The 21852-nt window shown below is 40.5% G+C and overlaps 4 gene segments (V, D, J or C); all 4 read right to left on the bottom strand.

The window, feature by feature from the left end:
* LOC111161424 overlaps nucleotides 1-9837 on the bottom strand; it is a 438646-nt gene extending 428809 nt beyond the window's left edge. The window contains 2 exon segments of the C gene segment in view: nucleotides 9284-9570; nucleotides 9786-9837. Of these exon segments, the coding sequence occupies nucleotides 9284-9570; nucleotides 9786-9837 (339 nt within the window).
* A 2553-nt stretch (nucleotides 9838-12390) lies between these two features.
* On the bottom strand, nucleotides 12391-14020 carry LOC111139598. The segment is given in 4 exon segments: nucleotides 12391-12452; nucleotides 12583-12664; nucleotides 13576-13862; nucleotides 13975-14020. Coding segments are annotated over 4 exon segments (477 nt in total).
* Nucleotides 14021-18481: 4461 nt separating this feature from the next.
* LOC111139586 lies at nucleotides 18482-19118 on the bottom strand. The segment is given in 2 exon segments: nucleotides 18482-18936; nucleotides 19067-19118. Coding segments are annotated over 2 exon segments (501 nt in total).
* A 66-nt stretch (nucleotides 19119-19184) lies between these two features.
* On the bottom strand, nucleotides 19185-21619 carry LOC111139578. The segment is given in 3 exon segments: nucleotides 19185-19348; nucleotides 20908-21282; nucleotides 21488-21619. Coding segments are annotated over 3 exon segments (588 nt in total).
* Nucleotides 21620-21852: the final 233 nt, after the last annotated feature.

Here is a 21852-nt window from a genome sequence, read left to right as displayed (position 1 = left end):
ATTTTTAATGAATATTTTATTTATTTATTTGACAGAGAGAGAGAGAGAGAGAGAAAGCAAGCATAAGCGGGGCGGGGTGGGCAGCCGAGGGAGAGGGAGAAGCAGAGTTCCCGCTGAGGAGGGAGCCGGATAATGGAGCCCAGCTTTGCAACCTGAACTGAAGGCAGATGCTGAACCGACAGAGCCACCCAGGCATTCCATAATTGGAAAGTTTAGAGGAGGGATTACATCTGTTGTGTTTGGAAGGAGACCTAGGCTGTGTAAGGTAAGAAGGGTGACTATCTATTCTCCAAGACTACTCCACATTTTAAGAAATGATGAAATGGCAGTGATTCGGTGCCTAGGCCATATATTCCAGCAGCAAAATATATCTTTTGTCTCCTGCTGTGTTCCCCATTTTCCTTCCAGAAAGTATGATCCCCAGAGGTGTATATAGACAGGTCATTGGCCACAAAGAGGCAGAGAGGATGTCTGGTGCAATGGGAACACTATTAGTAGAGACACAGGTCAGTGACCAAAGTACCATCCATATTCCTGTTGATGAGCAGAGGAGTGGGAGACTGTCTCCTGCTCTGGGAGTGGATGATACTTTCTCCTAGTTTCTTGAAGCAGGTTAGAAAGCTCACCCCACTCCCAAGACAGCTTGCATTTTAACTCGATACAGGATGAGAATATCCTCTTTGCCAACTATGACCTCATCTTGGGGAAAATTCATCCGTCAGTCATATTTCAGGTGTATCAAAAAAATATTTACATACTCTTAAAATAAGAGGGGAAAAAAACCCCACCATAACCTATAAAGATTTAGTGTCTCACAACTTACCTGTGAGTTGAATATTTCCTCAGGGGAAAGTGCCATTTCCTTGTTAGCTTTTGTCTTGACATGTGGAACTTTGCTGATGTTTATTCTGGTAGTGCTCAAGGTTGAAACCAATACAATTTGAAGGCTGGTGTGATTATTGCTCATGTCTTAGAACATTTCTTTTTTTTTTTTTTTTTTTTTTTTAGATTTTATTTATTTATTTGAGAGAGAGACAGTGAGAGAGAGCATGAGCGAGGAGAAGGTCAGAGGGAGAAGCAGACTCCCCATGGAGCTGGGAGCCCGATGCGGGACTCGATCCCGGGACTCCGGGATCATGACCTGAGCCGAAGGCAGTCGTCCAACCAACTGAGCCACCCAGGCGTCCCAGAACATTTCTTCTTTAGACTGTCAGCAGATATGTGGAAATATACCTTAAATTATTTAGTTAAGGGAAATAAAGTGGCCCTGCCTACCTCTGAGTAGACACAGGAGCTACTGTCTAGAAAATTCTACTCAGTGCCTAAGCTTGGGAATTTCTGTTATAACTCAATACACATATTTCTGAAATACATCTGCTCTTCCAAACTACAAACATAAATTATGGTGGAAAACGGAAGAGGGAAAATCCTAAAAATATACAACTTTGTAGCCACAGCATTTTCAAAAACAATAGAAATTTTAGCAAAAATAGCAGTGGAGTTCAATACCTGTTGGCACCTTGCATTATAGTCAGTAAACTCTTCACAGCCTTAAATATTGGGACTTTTGTGTTTTGCCTCTCTAGACCTAGGTCCATGAGAATATGTGTCTCTTTGAGAATATGTGTCTTTGAGGTTCTTCAAAATTTTTAATATTCTTACTCTTCATAAATCAGAATTGTTAACACAAGAGGTGAGGATAGCTCCATGGTCCTTTTATTCTCACTCTCAGCTTCATATGGTAACTTTACCCTAAAAACCCTAGAAATTCTTAAAACCACTAAAACAAACTCAGCTGACACTAAAGTAGAGTTCAGGTTTTCTTGTAGTGAGAAACTTGCCCCTCATAGTTCTTTGATGTGAAATAATTATCAATGTGTTTGGAAAAATCCATGAGAATCAAAACTTTCACATCATATTAACATTATACCTGCATTTACTAATTATTTGAAAAAGAATTTTTAAATGAGATATTACAGTGTAGCAAAAGCAAAAATATTGTGTCCTGCAGTCAATGACCAGTTGTATTTGCCACATCCAGTATTTTTGTTTGTATTTGGAAAATATAGCCCCCATTTCCATGCTAAATACCTGTATGTCTCCTGATAACAGTCGCTGGGGCTCAGCGATGACTCTTCAAATAGCCAGGCTATTCAGTCAGCCAGTGTATGAGCAACCTTGTGGTTCAAGAACGTAAAAGATGGTGACTGTGTTTTTGTCTTCAGTAAGCATGAATATAGACTCCTGTGATTGCCAGTTGAGTAAACTACAGCTTTTACTATTGCACTGGGTTCTTCTCCACCAAATGAAAACATCAACAATTATGAAATCTAAGATTACAATAGTATTCTAGGAGAAAAAAAAAAGGACAGATTTCTAGAAGGCACAATCAATTAGCTATTAAGAATATTGGTCACATATCAGATTTGGGCCTAAACCAACTACTGCTCCCAACTGGTTTTGTAACCTTAAGTCACTTAACATTTTTAAACCTCAATTTTGTCATCTGTAAAATAAGAATTTGGTAGTATCTAGAGAGAGGTGGAGAAGAATTTAAAGTGCCTGGCCCAATGCCCATAAAACTGTAAGCACCATAAATATTTGGGAACAAATAGAAGTCAGTGCATGAATAAAATGATTTGTGAAAAAAGCATTATTTTAAGACTTATGCGGTATTTTAGTGCACTGTGTTATAAAATTCTTAGACAGGAAACTCTGTTACCTAAACTGTATTCCCAATACTTATTAAAATAACTGGCACATATGAGTAGATGTTTAGAAATTTTCTTGAATGACTGTAGCTATACCTTAGAATAATAATATCTTACTTTGGTGTAAATCGTTACTTGTAAGGAGCACTTTCTCATATATTTGTTCATTTTATATCCACAAAGAAATGTTAGTACCAAAAAAAGCAAAATCAAAAAACCAAAAATACTCAGAAACCTCTAACTTACAATGTATTAGAGTTTAAAAGAGCAGAACTCCCTACATGAATGTTCATAGCAGCGTTATTCACAATAGCCAAAAAGTGAAAACAACCAAAATGCCCATCAAAGGATGAATGGAAAAAGAAAATATGAGGTGTCCGTACAATGGATTACTGTGCAGCCATAAAAGTAATAATGTCTTGACCCATAGATACACCTTGAGAAGATGATGCTATGTGAAGAAGCTGGACACAAAAGGCCATGTACTATAGGATTCTATTTACAAGCATATCTATAACCTACGTTTTCACCTAGATCACCTCTTTCCATTCCTAGCTCAGAGTAACGCCAGGATTCCTGAGTGCGGAGGCATCCGAGCTGGAATTCGTTCCTTCCCCTCTAGCTGTGTCCAGCCCAGCACACTGACTCCAGAGAAATCATCTTTCTGCCCTCCAGCCTGCCCACATCCAGGCCCCTCCTGTGCCCCTCTCGGTTTGCGCTCAGCTCCTCCTGCTGCTGCTCTCACTGTGCTTTCCATTGCGCAATAGTACACGGCCGAGTCTGACATTTGCACGGAGTGTTTCTCCAGGTGGAAGGACTTGTCACTCTTAAGACTGGCCTGAAAACCGTGATTCTGTACCCTCTGGTTTTCTGATGAGCTCTTCAGGAGGAGCTCGGGCTCTTTGTTTTGATATTGGACATACCAGAAAGCAAAAACTGAGTAGCTGCTCTGGTAGGTGCAGTTCAGGGTCAACGGTGTCCCCTCAGGGAGGGTAACAGAACCTTCTGTCTGGGTCACCGTGTCTCCACTGGTCCCTCCTAGGGGAAAAAGAAGTAAAGACTTTGTTATATTGATAATATAAAAAGGACAGTTTCCATTTTAGGAAGGGTAAAAAAAAGTCATCCTAAAACCAAAGAATAGAACATCTTGGGAATTTTGAATAAATGTTACTTACTCAGTATCAGCAGAATAACAAGTCCTGAGTAGGAAGTAGACAGCATGGCTTGTGGAGAAGCAGCAGAAGGTTTTATCTGGGGATACATCCAAAGCTGAGAGGGCCGTTCCTCTAGTTTCTTGATCCCTTAGTGGACTCTTTTAGAAAATCTGGGCTCATGTGTTTAGTAAGACAAACTGCCCTGCAAGATCATCTTACAGGCTCTAAAAAAGGAGACGTGTTCAGAAATGGAAGATGAATTTGTGTCAAACCACAGACTGAAGAGAGCAGCGCCCTCTTGTGGTTCCCCCCTGAGCCTGCCTGCCACTTTCCAACTGAACTGGTATTTACCTTGGCCCAGAGCTGAAGTTGTAGACTTAGAAAGGAAATAGGTGTTTAGGGGGAGGGGGAGGGCTCCTGGAAGGAAACTTTTTGCAGACTGCAAGGCGGTGCCTGAGGCTGAGACAATGGGTAATCCTCTATCACCCTCTCAAAGATGCAGGGCACCATGGCTCCCTAAATCTCCTTAATCCCAGCATCTAGTGTCTCTTCATGCTGAGTATTAAGCTAGTTTGCGGTTATCTTAGTATACTTAGGATATACTGAGAGTGTAAAAAAAGCATGATCTGAGACTTTCCTTGACACATGCATCCACTGTTCCCCCTCGAGCCAAGGGAAGAGCCCTTCTGCTGACAATGTGCTCCCTTCCTCCCCTGACTTTGCTTAAGTAACTTCTATTCATTCTTTAAGAACCAATTTACACAACATTTCCTTGCGAAAGGACACCCCCAGGTCTTCAAGGGAGTCCCTCTCTGTTCCCACTTTACATATCTATCTACACTGCCATTACTACCTCATAGTAGAATCATTTGTGTTCTGTTTTTCAAACTAGACTTGGTGCTCCTGAGATCAGGAACTTAATCTCATTAGTCTCAGTGGCCAGTTTCTCAAAATATATAAGCCATTAGGAGATGCTCAAAAAATACTTTAAGAATGAGTGATTAATGAATGAGTGGATATGTCTGGTAGGTACAATTATCTTCTTATGAAGCGTAAGCTGGTGTTACCTGTTACCAGTTTCTTCCAGAGTCAGATCCCAGACCTCAATAACAGGTGCATTCAGTGTTTCTCAAAATTGAGTAAGTTACAGATCTTCATATAAGGAACCACTCTCATACTATTTTTAAAAAAATATTATGATGCCATAATATACACCAAAATGAAGTTCAGTATAAATGTTTTAGGCTCATAGGTCTTACACAATTACCACACCAAACAAAAAATGCAAACAAAATATAAAATCAATCAAATTCAAGTTCAAATAACTGAAGGATGATCTTTTGTTGAAACTAAAGGGTTGGTGTAGGCTCATTAGAGGAACACTAAAGATATGTGTAGTTCAATAACTGACTGGACTGAAATGATTTGGAGCTTCATGTACTATTGTCTGAATTATTATAATCAGTTGTTCCAAATACATTTACTTTTCCTATTCAAAAATAGTCATTTAACTTACCACTTTACAAAAGTAAAATAAATAATGTAATAAAGCTCCCCAAATTCACCACTGAAAAGAAAAACATATTATGCATTTACTGCTACTCTTAAATCTATTGAATTATATGTTGATATATTCAAACACTGAGTGTGAGTGACTCACCCTTTTCCAATGGAAACATTGTGGTAACCATGGTAACATAGGTTCTTAGGAGTCTGGCCCGTGTTTAGTACCATGTACCATATCATAACCAAAATTTCCCAAGCCATTTTCTCCATTTAAACAACTGTGATGTCTTTATTTGTAAAATGTCGTTAATTCTTTTGTCTTTAATTTAGGAAAAGTGACATAAAGAACAAAAGCATCAAAACCAAGGAGAGTATTTTAAGTTGGTCATACAGATTGTTAGAAATATGCTATTACTGTTTTATTTTGTTGTCATCAAACAGAAAACTCCACAAATCCAAAAATTCTCAAGTAATTCTTATTTTGAGGGATTGCCAGAATTTTTTTCTGTAAAATAGTAAATATGTTAGGCTTTGAAGTCATATCTCTGAGCATATACCCAACTCTGCTGTCACAGTATAAGCAGCCAGAGTCAGGGCACAAATAAGTGGGCATGGCTCTTTTCCCAATAAAACTTAATTTACAAAGACAGGTGGCAGCCAGGTTTGACCTGCGGGCTGTCGTTTGCCTATCCCTACTTAGCTCTGGGAATTTACCCATATACCTCCAAAGTTCCACAGGTTACAGTCTGAGAGACTCAGCCATGTGTTCGTTTTTTGTCCTTTCATTGCAATATTATCAATATTATCTTTGAGGATGCTTAAAATAAAGGAAGGATATTAAATAAGCAAATAATAGAAAGGAGAAGAAGGAGATTTGATGATCTTAATGCCTAAGATATTTTGGTGCTGAGGATTAAGGAGTAAAAACTCAGATATAGTCCCTGCTATTAGGGAGCTCACGGAGTAGTAGTGGAAATAGCTTTTAATAAAATAATCAAAGAAATAAAAGAAAAACTACAAGTTTGAAAAGGCAGGGCCTATGATTCTAAGAGTACACATCAAGGTTTCTTCAGTTACTCTTCACCAGATGTATAAGAAAGAGCAGACATTTGGTAATTTTTACTCTTTTGAAGGGAGGGAAAATAATTTTCAGAAAGGGAAAAAGAGTGAGAAAATCACCTAAAGTTGCTCTGAAAGGGTCATATAGGAGAAACAAAGTGCTTTTAAGGAACTTAAATAACACCAGTATTTGTGAAGACCGAGACAGGCAGACAGGGAGTGGGAAGAAGGGAGAGAGATTAGAGATATTGTGGAATGAGCTTGTCAAAGTAGCAAGATCCTAGATCATGCAAGGTTTTGTAGGTCATTAAGAAGTTTTTCTTTATTCTAAGAGCAGGTGTAGATCCAGGTGACTGACGTCAAATTTGCACTCTGACCAGACTCCAAAGGGTTACATTGAGGAGTCATGAGGTCAAATGTTAAATGTGCTAAGAGTGGGGAAACGAAGGATTAAGGTGGATTTGTAATTAGGATTGTGGAGTTGAGTCTGAGAGGTTGTGGGGGTTGTGATGTCTTCTGGAAGACTTTTAGGAGAAATTTGACAGAACTGGGAGATAGATTGGTTTTGGTGTTTCAAAAATAAATAATTAGGAATAAGTAAAAAGCATATGAGCCCTGATACACCCTGGTGTGAGGCTGTGGCAGAAACTGCTCATTCCCTCTGTCATGCCCACTGTCTCCTTTTTGTTACTAATAGAATCCTGATTTTAATGTGGGTGGCAACATGTTAAGACAAAAAATAGTCCTGATATCTCAGCCTCACTTGCAGATGGGAGACAGGTGGAGACATTAAATAACACCCAGGAAAATGAAATGGAAATAGAAGCCATTGGGTATAGTTTCTGGAAAAGATTAACTTGGCCATCATGTGCCCATTTGCCCTCTGATTTTCTCTTTCTTTCTGCCTGGAGGGTGTATAAAATGGACAGATCTCTAGCAGTTTCTTTAAAGTATAAAACCAACAGTGACACCTTCAGGACGAGAGACAGTGAACTAGAAAGACACTTGATCTTTCCTAACATGATGAAGCCAGCATACCACCCCTGCATATGATAGAGCTTCTTTGTGTGAGAGGAAAATAAATTCCAGCCTGTTAAAAATATTATCACTTGAGTTTTCTGTGACATGAGCCTGAACGAATCTCTAAACTGATACAGAAAATGTTCATTAAGAACACAAATTCATTGTTTCCATCAGAGACTGAGGGAGTAAGCTGGGATAGAGCCTAATACTTCAGATCTTCGAAGGTGCTCTAGGTGATTCTGATACAGGTGATGTTGATGGTTGAAGTCTGGCATTTGGGAACCATTGCCCCGTAGAACATTTCCTCTATCCTCCCCCACCTTTTTCACCAAACATGTGCATAAATAGAAATGCCCAATTTTCTCCACAAACACATTTCCAGTAATATTAAAATTTAATTAAGAAAGCTACATCAAACCATATGATCCAGTAATTCCATTACAGGATACTTACCCAAAGAAAAAGAAAACACTAATATGAAAAGATATGTGCATCTCTATGTTTACAGTAGCATTATATACAATGGCCAAGATGTAGAAGCCATCCAAGTATGCATCGATGATGAATGGGTAAAGAAGATGTGAGATCTATAGACATATAGCTAGAGATGACTATAATGGAATATTACTCAGCCATGAAAAAGAATAAAATCTGGCCACTTGCAACAACATGGATGGATCTAGAGGGTATAATGCTAAGCAAAATAATCAGTCAAAGAAAGACAAATACAATATGATTTCATTCACATTTGGAATTCACAAAACAAAACAAGTGAACACAGAAATAAATAAATAAATAACCAAACTTAACTATAGAGAACAAACTGGTAGTCACCAAAGGGGAGGTGGATGGGGGGATGGGTGAAATAGGCAAAGGGGATTAAGAGTACCCTTATGATGATGAGCGCTGAGTAATGTATAGAATTGTAGAATCACTATATTGTACACCTGAAACTAATATAACACTGTATGTTAATGATACTTGAATTATACTTGACAACTATATCCAACATTCATTTACTACTAGGAAGAGACATAAATGAAAACTGCTATGTGTTTGATGATAGAAGTACCCACTTTTTAAAAACAAAATTTCAGGGCAGTGGCAGTAGGGAACATGCATCTCTCACCCAAGTGGGAAGAACCACTTGTTCTGCCTTTATCTCATAAGTTCTCCTTTGATTCGTGGGGAGATTGAGGCTTGGAAATCACAGGACTAGTAAACGCAGAATGAGATTTGGAGTTTTGTTTCTATGGCTACACAATGTTTCCACTCCTCAGCTTTAAATTGGAAAATTTGGCTGAAAGAGTTCCAAGATCCTTTCTACTTCTTTTTTCTATACAGGAATTGGAGGGAGGTGATCATAATCTCACACATCTCAAGGGGCCATCTGGGTCACCAGAGGATTGCACATATGAGACCTTCTAATACAGAGAATTCCTTCCTCATCCTCTATAAGTGTCCAGAGCTTAGCTTCTTCCCTGATAAAATTAGAGCTTGGAGGGCCTTTCGGGCTTGTCATTCCAAGCCCTTCATTTCCAGTGAGGAAAGGGAAGGCTGCTATGCTGATGCTCTGCCCAAAACCATAGAACTGGGATTGGCAGATTTGAACCTGGCATTGTAGTTTCTCATTCTAAACTTCATACCCTTCGCCTTGGTACAAGGTGATTCCAAACAAACCATGAATTTGAGAGGGTCCGTCTTTCATCTTGCCCGCTCTTTATAGACTCTCCTTCCTGTGAAGACTTAACCACGAATGCTACCCACTGTGGGGCTTCAAAGGGGCAGCTTTGGCAGAGTTTGTGCAGAGGCTGCAGGTGCCTGGTGAACATTGTGTCCTGTGGCACAGATGTAAGTAGCAGAGTCTGCAGTCTGGGAAGCAATGATGGACAAAGAACTGCTTTTGATGGAGTTGTCTAGGGTGAACCGTAGCCTTCCGCTGTGTTTCTCTCTTTCATTTGAACGTATTAAAATCAGCTGGACAAAGCCTTGACCCGAGTCTTGTCTATACCACTGTAAGTTGCTTATCGAAGTTTTATAACTGCAGTTCATGGTGGCATTTTCACCCTCCTGGATGCTCAGGACCTGATGATGCTGTTCCTGCTGGCTGTTCACCGCTAGGCAAAAACAGAAGGCCAGACACCAAGAGTCAGTCATTGTACTTTCACTCTTTAGTATTTACATTTCTTTCCATAATTTTCTGGTACATTTTCAACCTAACAAGAAGAGTTTGCCCAAACTCAGTCTTGTGGGCTCTGAGCTTAGGTCGCCCTGTTCCTATAAATTTGGTCTCCCCCCTCCCCAGTTTCCATTACCAAGAGCCCCAACTTACTGGGCAGTTGAAGCCATAGTATCAGCAAAGACACTTCCAGGAGTTTCTCCATTCTTCTTCCTTATTGGGATCACAGAAGACTTGGCTCTATGGACTGAAATGCGGCCAGGATACTCATTCGAAAACATTGGCTGTTTCTATGGGGTATATTTATCTGTTCCTTCTGGATGCTGGAGTCTTACCTGACCAATCAGAAGCCAACCCAATCGTTTTCAATACACAAACTGATTTCAAACCTATTGAGTCTGCGGAGAGACACTGCCATCTTGTGATAGCAGCATCATATTGCTGATAGAATGTACTCTTTTTTTTTTTTTAAAGATTGTATTTATTTCTTTAACAGACAGAGATCACAAGCAGGCAGAGAGACAGAGAGGAGAGACAGAGATACAGAGAGACAGAGAGACAGAGCCCCACGTGGGGCTCGATCCCAGGACCCGGAGACCCCGAGACCATGACCCAAGCCGAAGGCCAAGGTGCCTGAGCCACCCAGGCACCCTGATAGAATGTACTCTTAAAAGGTAAAAAGGGCGAATCAGAAACCATTATAAAGCAGTGATGCCCACCTTCCTGCCGTGACGTCACTGTCCTCCCTCTATGCCTGTGGTCCAATCCTAATCTCTTCTCATAAAGACACCAGTCATACTGGCAGAGGGCCCACTCTAATGATTCCATTTTAACTAAATTACCTCTTTAATAACCCTACTCCCAATACAGTCACATTTTGAGTTACTAGGGGGCTAGGAACATACAAATTTGGGTGGGGAGATAATTCATCTCATAATAATGAGTATCTGATATTTCTGTTTCTATGGAAGCAATCAGTAGGATACAGGAAGAGAACCAGTTTTGCAATCAGGCCAGGGAGGTCAAGTTTAGATCTACCCATTCAGTAGTTGTTTATATCATTTGTGTCTGTACTCTCTTGATTATAAAATGTGGATGATGAGTAATAATAATATTGCTTTTTTAGAGTTCTGGAAATGATTGATGAGATAATAAAATACTATTTAGAGCAGAGCCTGACATTTACTAATGACTCAAAAATTATTGTTGTTACAAGAAAATGGTTCCTGATGCTGAGCAGTAAAAAAGAATGGCAAACACCCCCTACAGTATTTTCTAAATGGTTTCAAAAACTGACTTTAAGATGTTCTGTGTGTAAACTAGAGAGATGAGGAAGAGGGGAAGGAAGAAACATAAGGAAGACAGGAAAGAAAGGAAGAAGGGGAGAGGTTGTTGGCTGGAGATTAGAGAGTGCTAGGAGGACTTCTAGAAGAAAGTTTGTGTTGGGTGACTACCACAGCAAACCTGGGTGTTTATCACTATGAGACAAAGAAACAGTAAAGCTTTCTGAGCAAGGAACTGATGTAATTTAAGGAGTTTACATTTTAATCTGTCTGGTCTCTGCTACATACTTTTGAAAAAATTTGTGATGAAATTTTTTACTAGTGGTTAAAAGATGATCCCTGGCTCTAAGAAATTAAGTGACTCTTCTACCGCTTCACAAGAATCTAGTTCCATTATTATTGGTATCTATTTGGCTGTATACAGGAAAAGTATATTGAGAAGCAGGAAGAGGAAACAGAGGGGCACCCGGGTGGCTTAGTCAGTTAAACATCTGCCTTTGGCTCAGCTCACGATCCAGGGTCCTGGGATGGAACCCCACATTGGGGTTTCCACTCAAGGGGGAGTCTGCTTCTCTCTCTCCCTTTTTCCCTCCTCCCACTTATGATCTCTTTTTCAAATAAATAAAATCTTAAAAAAAAAAAAAAGGAAACGGAAACATTACTGACCTCTGGAAAGAACTGGGAGGTGAGCTAGCTGGGGTAAAAGGGAAACTTTTCATTGTAAATGTTAATGGAACACCAGAGCAATACATGAAAAAGCAGGATCATTTAGGGCTCAGACCCTTTGAGAATGAAGTTTGGGGTCACTTTTCAAGGCAAACAACCCAAATCCAGCAGGGTTATGGCTTTGGGCAGGGAAATGGAGCTGTGTCAACTGCAGCCCCATGACAAAATCTGGACTCCAAGAATGTGGTAACTTTCTCTATCTTCCCTTTGTTCTTATACGTGTGTGTTCTTCTGTATATGCTGTCATTTTCTTTTTTCTCCCTCCTTCTCACCACTATATATATATTGTCAGAGATCAACTTTGTGATTTAGTCTGTGCATAACAGCATATTCAATGGAATTTCCTCTGAATTTTTAGAAATGATTAATATAGCAAGAGAGCGCTAATGACTGTTGGGACTACAGGTCTCATTTTGGGGAAAGGTTAAGAACTTCTCTTGTTCAAAGGACAGTTTTAGCTTGCTAGATTGTAACATAGTCATTTCATTGTTGTTTAGAAGTTCAAATGTGCATGCAGAGGTACATATGAAAGATAAGTAACCATAGGAATGAAGTGTGCCAGTCATTGATTTATTGCCTTTCTTTCTTATTGCCAAATCCAAATTTCAGTGCTCCCTTTGCAATATTGGGCCCGCTCCATGGAACATTTCTCCTTCACCAGCTGGCATGATATCAAGCTATGCCAATAAGAGGAACGTGGAAGGGCACTGCAGGAGGGAGAAGCTTCTTTTCCTGGTGCTGGTATGTCTTCACATTTCTTGTTCCTGAAGTTCTTGTCCAGCCAGCCTGAGGGACATGCAGTGGGATTCACCTGCAGTAAGGTTCAGTGACAGCCGCACATCAGTTTCCTGACAAGATTGCTGAGTCCCCAGAGCAATCTTTGCTCCTTTGCTAGCTTCCTATAACTTTGTTGGAACCCTGGTAGGTGTTTTTCTGCTTACCAGCCTTTTTCTCTGGCACCTCAGTACACTTCTCCACCATTCTGCAAGCTGTAGCCACACACTCCCCAGCGAGATCAGAATCCTTGGAGAGTACGGTATCACAATATGTCACTTACTTGGGAACCCTGGCTTAATCCTAAGGTAAGAACTTCTCCCTACATATGCTATTTCTATGTTCTTTAGAGTTCTTTTTAATTATTTGTATTAATAATTACTGATTAGATTCGGATTACTGTGGGTTTCTTTTTTCTTCTGGTTGAGTTAGTAGGAGTCCATGAAGTTCATGACAGGAAAGGCATTCACATGCCATGAAACAGTATAGTACCTTCAAGGAACTATGCTTAGGTATAAGGTGATGAACATATGTGGGGTGGGATTGGGTGGCAGAGGAGTTGGAGAGGTGAGACCCAACCCACTGGAGAGTTGTCCTGGCCAAGAAAAAAAAAATTTTTTTTATGCTGTGCTATATAGTTTATCTCAGAAGTACTTTTTCCGGGTACTACTAGACAGAATAAACACACTTATATCTTTAAAACTAATTAAACAGAGTTGGTAATGAGAATTTCCTTGGACAAATTTTTGAGATTAATCTATAGCTAACTGACAACCAATTATATATATATAATGATATTATATCTAAGAGGTAAACTCAGTGTGAGTCTCCAGAGAAAGAATACCCCACTATGGCCATATAGAGAACTTATGAAGAGGGGCACCAGGGTGGCTCAGTCGGTTAAGTGGCAGACTCTTCATTTTGGCTCAGGTTATGATCTCATGGGCTGTGCGATCGAGCTCCCTGTTGGGCTCCATACTCAGCGTGGAGTCTGCTTGGTATTCTCTCTCTCTCTCCCTCTGCTCCTTTCCCTGCTCACGTGCACTCTCTCTCTCCCTCTCTCTAAAATAAATAAATCTTAAAAAAAAAAAAATTCTGAAGAAGTACTTTCTGTAACTCCTAAAGGGTTTGTGCCCTGCTTCCCTTATGAAACCAGTTACTGTGTCACTCAGAGCACAGTAATACGTGGCTGAGTCTTCCTCTTGAGCTGATTGTTTCTTCAGATGGAAAGATGTCTCATCTCGGTTAAGGTTGGCCACGAAGCCTTTGGTACTCTCTCCTGAGATGTGTTTCAGGAGTAACTGGAGGGCTTGTTTGGGATACTGGACATACCAGAAGAGTATGGGACTCCCAGAATACGAGTAGTTGCACTTGATCTGCACGAAGTCCCCTTCAAAGACGGAGATGTGGTCCTCAGGCTGGGTCACTGTCTGAGCTCCTGTTCCTCCTGTAACACCAATTTAACATCAGGGAAGTCTTGCAGACTGAGGAAAATATTCCTTTCAACTAATCTAAATCAGGAAGACCCCAGAAAGAGAATAAAAAGGCATTACACTCACCGAGTGTGAATATTGTCACCAACACTGAGAGGAGGGGGGCCTTCATGTCAGAGCTGCAGAGAAACAGGGGCTCTTTTCTGCAAACGGTTCAGCCCCATGGACACTGACAGAGTGGTAAGTGAGTTTACCGGTATGTAAAGCAAAAGCTCTTCTTCAAAGACCTGGTTGGTTTCTGGCTTTTGTGAAGTTCAATTTGTGTAACATCTTCCTCTAGAGGCAAAATCGGATACTGCAGATGTTCTTGGTCTTTCAGGAAGCCTTGAAATTCTCAGAATGAAGAGGCATTTTCCTCTACAGTTAATAAGACAAATTGGAATGCTTTACTAATTGAAAAAGCGTGCTACTATAAAGGTCCAGATAGATCAATGGGATGGAATTGAAAGTTCAAACATACACATTACTGATGGAAACTTAGTTACAACAAAAATGGGGAAAGGTAAGTTAAAAAAAATTAAATGTGCCTTGATAAATGGAGAGTCATTTAGAAATTAACAAACGAATGTGGACAGCTACCTTAATATCTGTGACAAAATAAATTTCAAGTGAGATAATATTTAACATTTTAAAATAAAATAAAAGATAAGCTATTTTTTAATAAATTTAGGATGGTCATAGTTTGTTTAAGCCTGTCAGAAAGCATAATAGAAAATATTGATAGATCACATTTCATAGAAATTTAAACTTCTGTACAGGTATGCTAATGAAATGTTTAAACATTATCAGATCAAGAGATTTTCCATCCATCATCATTGATTCTGACCTTCCCTACATCAGGAAGTGGCCCTTTAGAATTTAAGTTCTACAAGTTTTTTTTTAAAAACAGTTCATAACAATTATCATATGATCTCCTTGATAGGAAGAATTTGAGAGGCAGGGTAGGGGATTTGGGGTGTAGGGAAGGAAAAAATGAAACAAGATGGGATCAGGAGAGAGGCAAACCATAAGAGACTCTTAATCTCAGGAAACAAACTGAGGGTTGCTTGGGGGAAGGGGGTAGGGATGGGGTGGCTGGGTTATGGACATTGGGGAAGGTATGTGCTATGGTGAGTGCTGTGAAGTGTGTAAGCCTGATGATTCACAGACCTGTACCCCTTGGCAAATAATACATTATGTGTTAATAAAAATAAACACCCATTTAGCTTAGAAAGAAGGCAATTCTAGATAGATGATAGACTGAAAATGTCCCTGACTCCCTGTGCTTTGCCAAAGAGTGGTGACCAGCCAGGTATGCCAAGAGAGCTCAAGTGAAGAATCCTATGTGGATTCACATATAAATCTGGGGTCAGATATCAGGGAACTTGAGGATGAAGAGCAGAAAACTATGGAACACTGAGAGAGCTTGGCCTGCCAAGATCACTGGGCCTCTAAGAAGGAAGCTTTTCTCTTGAGAAAGCCTATCCTCTAGCCCCCAAATAGCTGAAAAGGAAGTAACAAGTAGGCCGAGTCTGTCCTTAATAAAGAGGAGTACAAGGAGATCAGAGAGCAAAAAGGTTTCCTTCTAGTTTTTCAGCAGGGTACTGACATTGCCCTGCTGATTGCTACATGTCTGACCATGGGCACAGAAACATCTAGGCTCATCATTCTCATATGATCACCTCCACATAGACTGTCCCCAGTAATCAGACATGAAAGAGGGGAGTAAAGAAAGGGAAAAGAAGCTTCAGAGAGAAATGAAGTCCTCCTCTGGGTCAAGTACAGCCTGAGAAAATGATCAGGGTCAGTGACCCAATTTCCTTAGCTGAAAATCAGGACACATAATCTGAAAAGTGATTGAGAATTCACTTATAAGAAATCTGTGTCATGGGGTGCCTGGGTGGCTCAGTGGGTTAAAGCCTCTGCCTTCAGCTCAGGTCATGATCTCAGGGTCCTGGGATCGAGCCCCACATTGGGCTCTCTGCTCGGCAGGGAGCCTTCTTCCCCCTCTCTCTCTGCCTGCCTCTCTGCCTGCTTGTGATCTCTGTCTCCCTGTCAAATAAATGAATAAAATCTTAAAAAAAAGAAAAAAGAAATCTGTGTCAAAGAAGGAATACATCGTTGAATGCATTGTTAATTTACTCAATCCCTTAAGGAAGTGAATATAATTAAATGTAATTAGGAGAATTCTGTAAATCTCAGACTTGTGGTCATCATGAACAAATAAAATGTCTTGAATAAGACTTTGGTTGACAGAAGGAAATTGAACGTGTATATGATGGTCACCCTGATCTCATTTTTATCTCCCTTCATCTCTTTTCCAACACTTTCCCCATATACCCTGCAGGTACACCTGACCAATTCTGTTCTGTGACTATGACATATAGGCCACATTTTGAAATGTCCTATTTCTTTCTCCCAATCTCTCTTCTCCTCACTCTCTTTTCTCCTCTCTCTCTACATATGCTCATTATTTTTCTCCCATTTCATCTTCTCATCTCCTTTTTTTCCCTGTTTTTCTAATTTCAGAAGAGGTACAACAGAAGGTAGAAATCTTTGGAATAATTTTGAAGTGAGGATAAAGGCTCATACTTTATAATTTTTAGTCATAAACATCAAAATGGAAATAAGTAGTGTAAAATGTTTTCTTCCGGAGTTTCCAGCTTTCCCTTTACTCTAGATGATGCTCAGTTCTGCTTGGAGTCCTCTCTGTCACACCCATCACAGCAGCAGACCGTTCTCACAGATGAATATATGGCAATCTCTTTGTCCTGAAAAGGTATGACTAGTCCAGATGCTCTCCCAACTGCTGCTAGCTCTCATTCAAATTTTCACTAACATCCAACTATCTCAGAACCAGAGGGAAAAAGTCGCTCTTTTAGAGTAATGCCTAGAGTGCCCCTACTGGTCGAAAACCAGGCTGGGGATTTTTTTTTTTTTTTTTTTAAGTGAACTGGTTTCTTCGTCAAAATGCCATTTAATGAAGGCTATTATCTTAAAATTCTTGTCAAATTGAACCTTCAGGGTTGCATGTAATTTCTCCAATCTATTTAAAAATAAGCCCACAGCAATTTATTGAAGGTCTTCTTAAACCAGATCTTGTGCTAGGTCTTAAGAAATCAAAAACTGAATGAAACATTGTCACTATTCTTAAGACACTGAGGTATAGCAGGAAAGACAAACATGTGAGTGTTTGTATCCCAAAATATCCCAAATAGCATCCCAGAAAAGTACAAAATGAACCCAGAAATAGGGAGACATTTCTTATAACAGAGGGCAGTTAGATAAAGATTTAGTAAGAACATGATCATTTTGTCCTTTTCCCAGAAAAGATAGAAAGAAATGTTATCAGTAGATTAAGTAGAGATATTATTTTGGGAGGAGACTAGAGATGTTTCCCAGAAGAAAATAAAAGAGGGGTGATAGGGTGCCTGGCTGGTTTGGTTGGAGGAGCATGTGATTCTTGATCTCTGGGTTGTAACTTTAAGCCCCACGGTGGATGTGGAGCTTACTTAAAAATAAAATCTTTGAAAAAAAGAGGAGGTGAACAGAGATGTAGAAAGAAGTTGGAGGACATGAAGTATAATTGCTTACTTATTACTAATTTCAAAATGAATTTCTGCTCTGTGAGGCTTAATTCCTGTGTGTACAAACTTTTATAACATTTTGGGGCAATTTTTTAAATCACATAAATCACATATAATTTAGAGTCATAATCGTGTATATAAAACATCTTAAACATATGAACTCTTTGATACAGCTGTTTCAGAGGAAATAAAAATATTCCCTGGTTTTGGATACCCCTATTAGAATTAATGTAATCTTTGTCATCGTGAGCTTTGGTCGTGGAGATCTATTTTCCTATGAACTTCGTTTATGTGGTTTGAAAGACTAGGAATCTTTGTTGAGTATGCAATTTTATATTATATCATGAATTAGTGTGGCTTCTTACAAAATACCTAAGAGTTTTTCAGCAGATATTACATTTGATACCCTTTTATGGGTTAGGAGCCTCAAATTTTTAATTCGAAAATCACTGGGATAACTTTCAAAAAACAATTATGACTGGGTGGCTTTTAGAATCTCAATATTGCTTTAAGAATCATGTAAATTAGGTTCACTGGCTTTCTGTTACACAAGATTGGAAATCTAGGTATTGTGATGTCTATTTTACTTTTAAAGTATGTCAGTGTCACACAGTTGGATATTTAGGTGCTAGCAGTTAAGCTTCAAATCTAGGTGGAGACTGAATTGCACTGATTAAAAATCTATGCTGTACACGCTGCCTTTGTTGAGAACGTACATGGCCCAGCTTGTCCGCTAACATCATAACCAAGTACTTCCGTTTTCCACCTGGAGATCAACACCTGAGGCAGTGCTAATTACTTTAATGAATGCTAGAAGTGATTTTTTTAAAACACAAATGCTCTTGCCTTTTCCACTTCAGAGCTCTGACACTTCAGGACATACTCAGAGTGGGAGTGGCGTGGGGAATTGGTGGAGGTGTGTCTCTCCTGGAGAAATTCATCAGAAGACCTCCATCTGGAACAAAGTCTATCTTAATGCAGCACAGCATTACTGCTGAAGCAACTACTCAAGAGTAAAGCATTTCCCAGAGCCCAGCCTGTCCTGCCCTATATTTCTTCACTGAGGAAGAGATCTGGGGAAACTCTCTCTTGAGGTCCTGAGTCACAAAAAGTCCCAGTGTCTCAGGAGGTTTGTGTTCAGCTCCCCCTGCAGTCCCAGACACTGTGTCACTCACAGCACAGAAGTACTCGGCAGTATCGCTCCCATGCGCTGAGTGTTTCCTCAGGTGGAAGGAGGATTCAGTCTTCCTAAATTCAGTCTCGAAACCTTTGATGTCTTTAACCAGGGTGTTCCCTGAAAAGTACCGGAGGAGAAGCTGGAGGCCTTGGTTGGGGTACTGCACGTACCAGTAGAGATAAGGAGTTCCACTATAGGAATAGTTGCACCTCAGCTCCATAGCAGCTTCTTCAGAGACAGTGACATGGGCATCAGGCTGGGTCACCGACTGAGCTCCGGTTCCTCCTGAAACGTCAATGCCAAGTCAGTGAGTCCAAGACAGACTTACCTGGTAAGAGAAGGTGTCTTTATTCTGCATCCAGTTAGAACATGGTCACTTTTGTGTAGGGAGGAAAGGAAAGGGGATGTTACTCACTTGGGGCAAAAATCACGTCAAGCACTGAGATGAGCAGCAGGAGCATGGCTGAGCAGTGGAGACACTGTGGGCTTCCTGCACAGGTGGGACAGTAGCCGAGATCACTGAGCCGTCAGAGCTACAGAAAGAGTGGGGAGGTGGGGCTGGACAAGTCCGTGGCTTTGACAAGTTTCAAAGACTGTAAGAAGGAGTCTTTCTCTTCTGGCCTCTTTTTGTCACGGTTTCTTCTCTGCACAACGTCAGCCAGCTGCAGGAAGGAGGGGCTGAGTGTCTGGTGAGGACCTGGAACCAGAAAAACGTCTCTTCTGTGCAGCATCACCCTCTGCCTCCACAGGCAGGACCAAGGATCTGAGAGAGCTAGCTGTCTTCTGTTCTCATTTCAGAGAGGTGATCATCAGAACTTCAACAGAAAGTGTTCCTTCCTCCCTGAATCTGTGATGACGTCACCTTCTGTAGTACATGGTATTAGTCCCAAAATAAAGGAGAAATGGGAGCTTTGTAAAAATAGAAGAGTAATTTACTTCACTGAGAAATTAGTCACAGAAGAGAATATTTTACTTTGGAGTATGGTTGAGAGGCTTTATATTACCTTTTAAAGCCATTCATCAGGCAGAAGGACTAAAATCAATTGCCTCAGTGGAGCTGAGCTTCATATGGCCTTGCGCTGCTGGATGATACTTAAAATTAGCCTGGAACATGTGACATTATCTAATCAGTGCAAACTTACAAAGGCAGTACTTTTCTTTGTCAGGTAGAAAGTTTGAAGAAGATTCCTTGGTTTCAGGTGAACATGTTTGATGTGTGTTTATGCTATGAGAGAGTAACCTGGGCACCCCATGTTTAAGCGGAGAAAGGGAGAGTCCTGTTCTAATTGTCAGACTGATAAATTTTGCCAAACGATGGATACCTCACACTAAAAAAAACAGAAAAGTGAGCAGAATTATAATTGTAAGGAAAATACGACATATAAATAAGTGATTCTAGAAGGAATTAAGGAAAGAGAAAAAATAGTGAATCTATATGAACTCAGTAAAGCTGGACGGAGTGCAGCCAGCATACTGGAAATGAGAGCAAATTCCAGGTTGCATCTTTTTATCAGTGACTATGGGAACAAAAATGAACAGAAATCTTAACTCCCCATTTCCAGATTTTCCCACACTTTAGACTACATAAACAGTGTCCTGTCTAATGGGCCACATCTTCAGCTTTACAGTAAATGTGACTTTTACATTCTCCCCCTGTAATTGTAACATTTACCACAAGGCCTCATTTCTATCAAGCCAGAAACATTTTTCCTGGACTTGGGCATAAGTTGTAGGGCAATTCCACAGGAGGTTTTTTTTTTTTTTTTTAAAGATTTTATTTATTTATTTGACAGAGAGAGATCACAAGTAGGCAGAGAGCCAGGCAGAGAGAGGGGGTAAGCAGACTCCCCGCTGAGCAGAGAGTCTGATGTTGGGCTCCATCTCAGGATGCTGAGATCCTGACCTGAGCCGAAGGCAGAGGCTTAACCCACTGAGCCACCCAAGCGCCCCCCAGAGGAGGGGTCTTTTGGCATAATCTTTGGTGTTATCAACTTCCTTCCCTCAACAACATTTTCTAAGACATCATCTTCAATACCATATGGTATTTTCATAATTGATCCATGCGGGTCTTTAATCACCATAACAAAACTCCTCAGTGTCTGGAACTTTTTTAGATACTTACTTGGCGATCCTTCTCAGGAAATCTGAAGTCATTCTGTGCTCCCATGCTCTACCTGTGGGTATAAGGCATTTTATGGCCATGGCTAATGCTTTTAATTCCTGTGTGCATCTAGAGAGCAAAGAGAATTTCTCTACCCTGCAGCTTAGGCTCTATATCAAGACAGTGCTGGGATCCTAGAGGGTTTGGGTACAGACAGCAGGTGCCAGGGAAGTACTGTGTGCTCACTGCACAGAGGTAGGTGGCTGAGTCGCTGGGCTGGGAGTCTCTGATGAGCAGGGAGACATATTGTTTTGCTCTATCAACGTGTCCCGAAAATCTTCCTTCCGTCTTGTTACCTTTGGAGTACATGGACATTAGCAACTCAGGGCCCTTCCCGGAATACTGTCTGTACCACATGAAGTACTGGGAAGCACTATCGCTGTAATTGCAGTTGAGAGAGGCAGCATCTCCCTCCCGAAGGCTCAGAGATCCGGGACTCTGCTCCACTCCCTTCTGTTGACTCCTCATCCCTATGAAAAAAGACAGGGGTCAGTCAAAGGATATTTGTTGGGTAGTGGTTGCTTACTCTCCAGAATTTAAAATGAATTTTCACAGGCCTCCTACCCCACCCCTCCTAATGGGGGAAATCATTCATGTTTCTACCCACAGGCCCAGAATAGATGAAAACTCCAAAATATTGGACTTTATATTCCCAGAGAGATGCCCCAAACTCACAGGTTAACTGAAGCCACAGGATCACTAGTAAAACTCTTGAGGACTTCATCGTTCTTTCTTCCCCAGGTTCACTGAGGATTCAGATTTTAAGCCCTAAAAAAATGAGTCTAGCTCAGACATTTCAAATTCTTCTGCTTTCCTACCAATTAGGAAAAAAGAGACTTTTTCACCATCCCTGCTACACCACCAAGCCCCTCCTCTCGACTCCCTCTCTCTCTCTCTCTCACTCACAAACACACACACTGAGGTTTCTTCACTCCCTGAGAAAACACTGCCATCTTGTGGACTCATGGTAGTGATCAAAGAAATGTTCAAAATGTAGATCCTTATTATATGAACTGATCTGCCACTTTAGTAAAATTAAA

Source organism: Enhydra lutris, unplaced genomic scaffold (genome assembly GCF_002288905.1).
Source record: "Enhydra lutris kenyoni isolate GAN:26980312 unplaced genomic scaffold, ASM228890v2 scaffoldscaffold4, whole genome shotgun sequence".
In the NCBI taxonomy this organism is placed as follows: Eukaryota; Metazoa; Chordata; class Mammalia; order Carnivora; family Mustelidae; genus Enhydra; species Enhydra lutris.
Note: the sequence above shows the minus strand (reverse complement) of the source record. Positions and strands in the feature narration are given on the sequence as shown.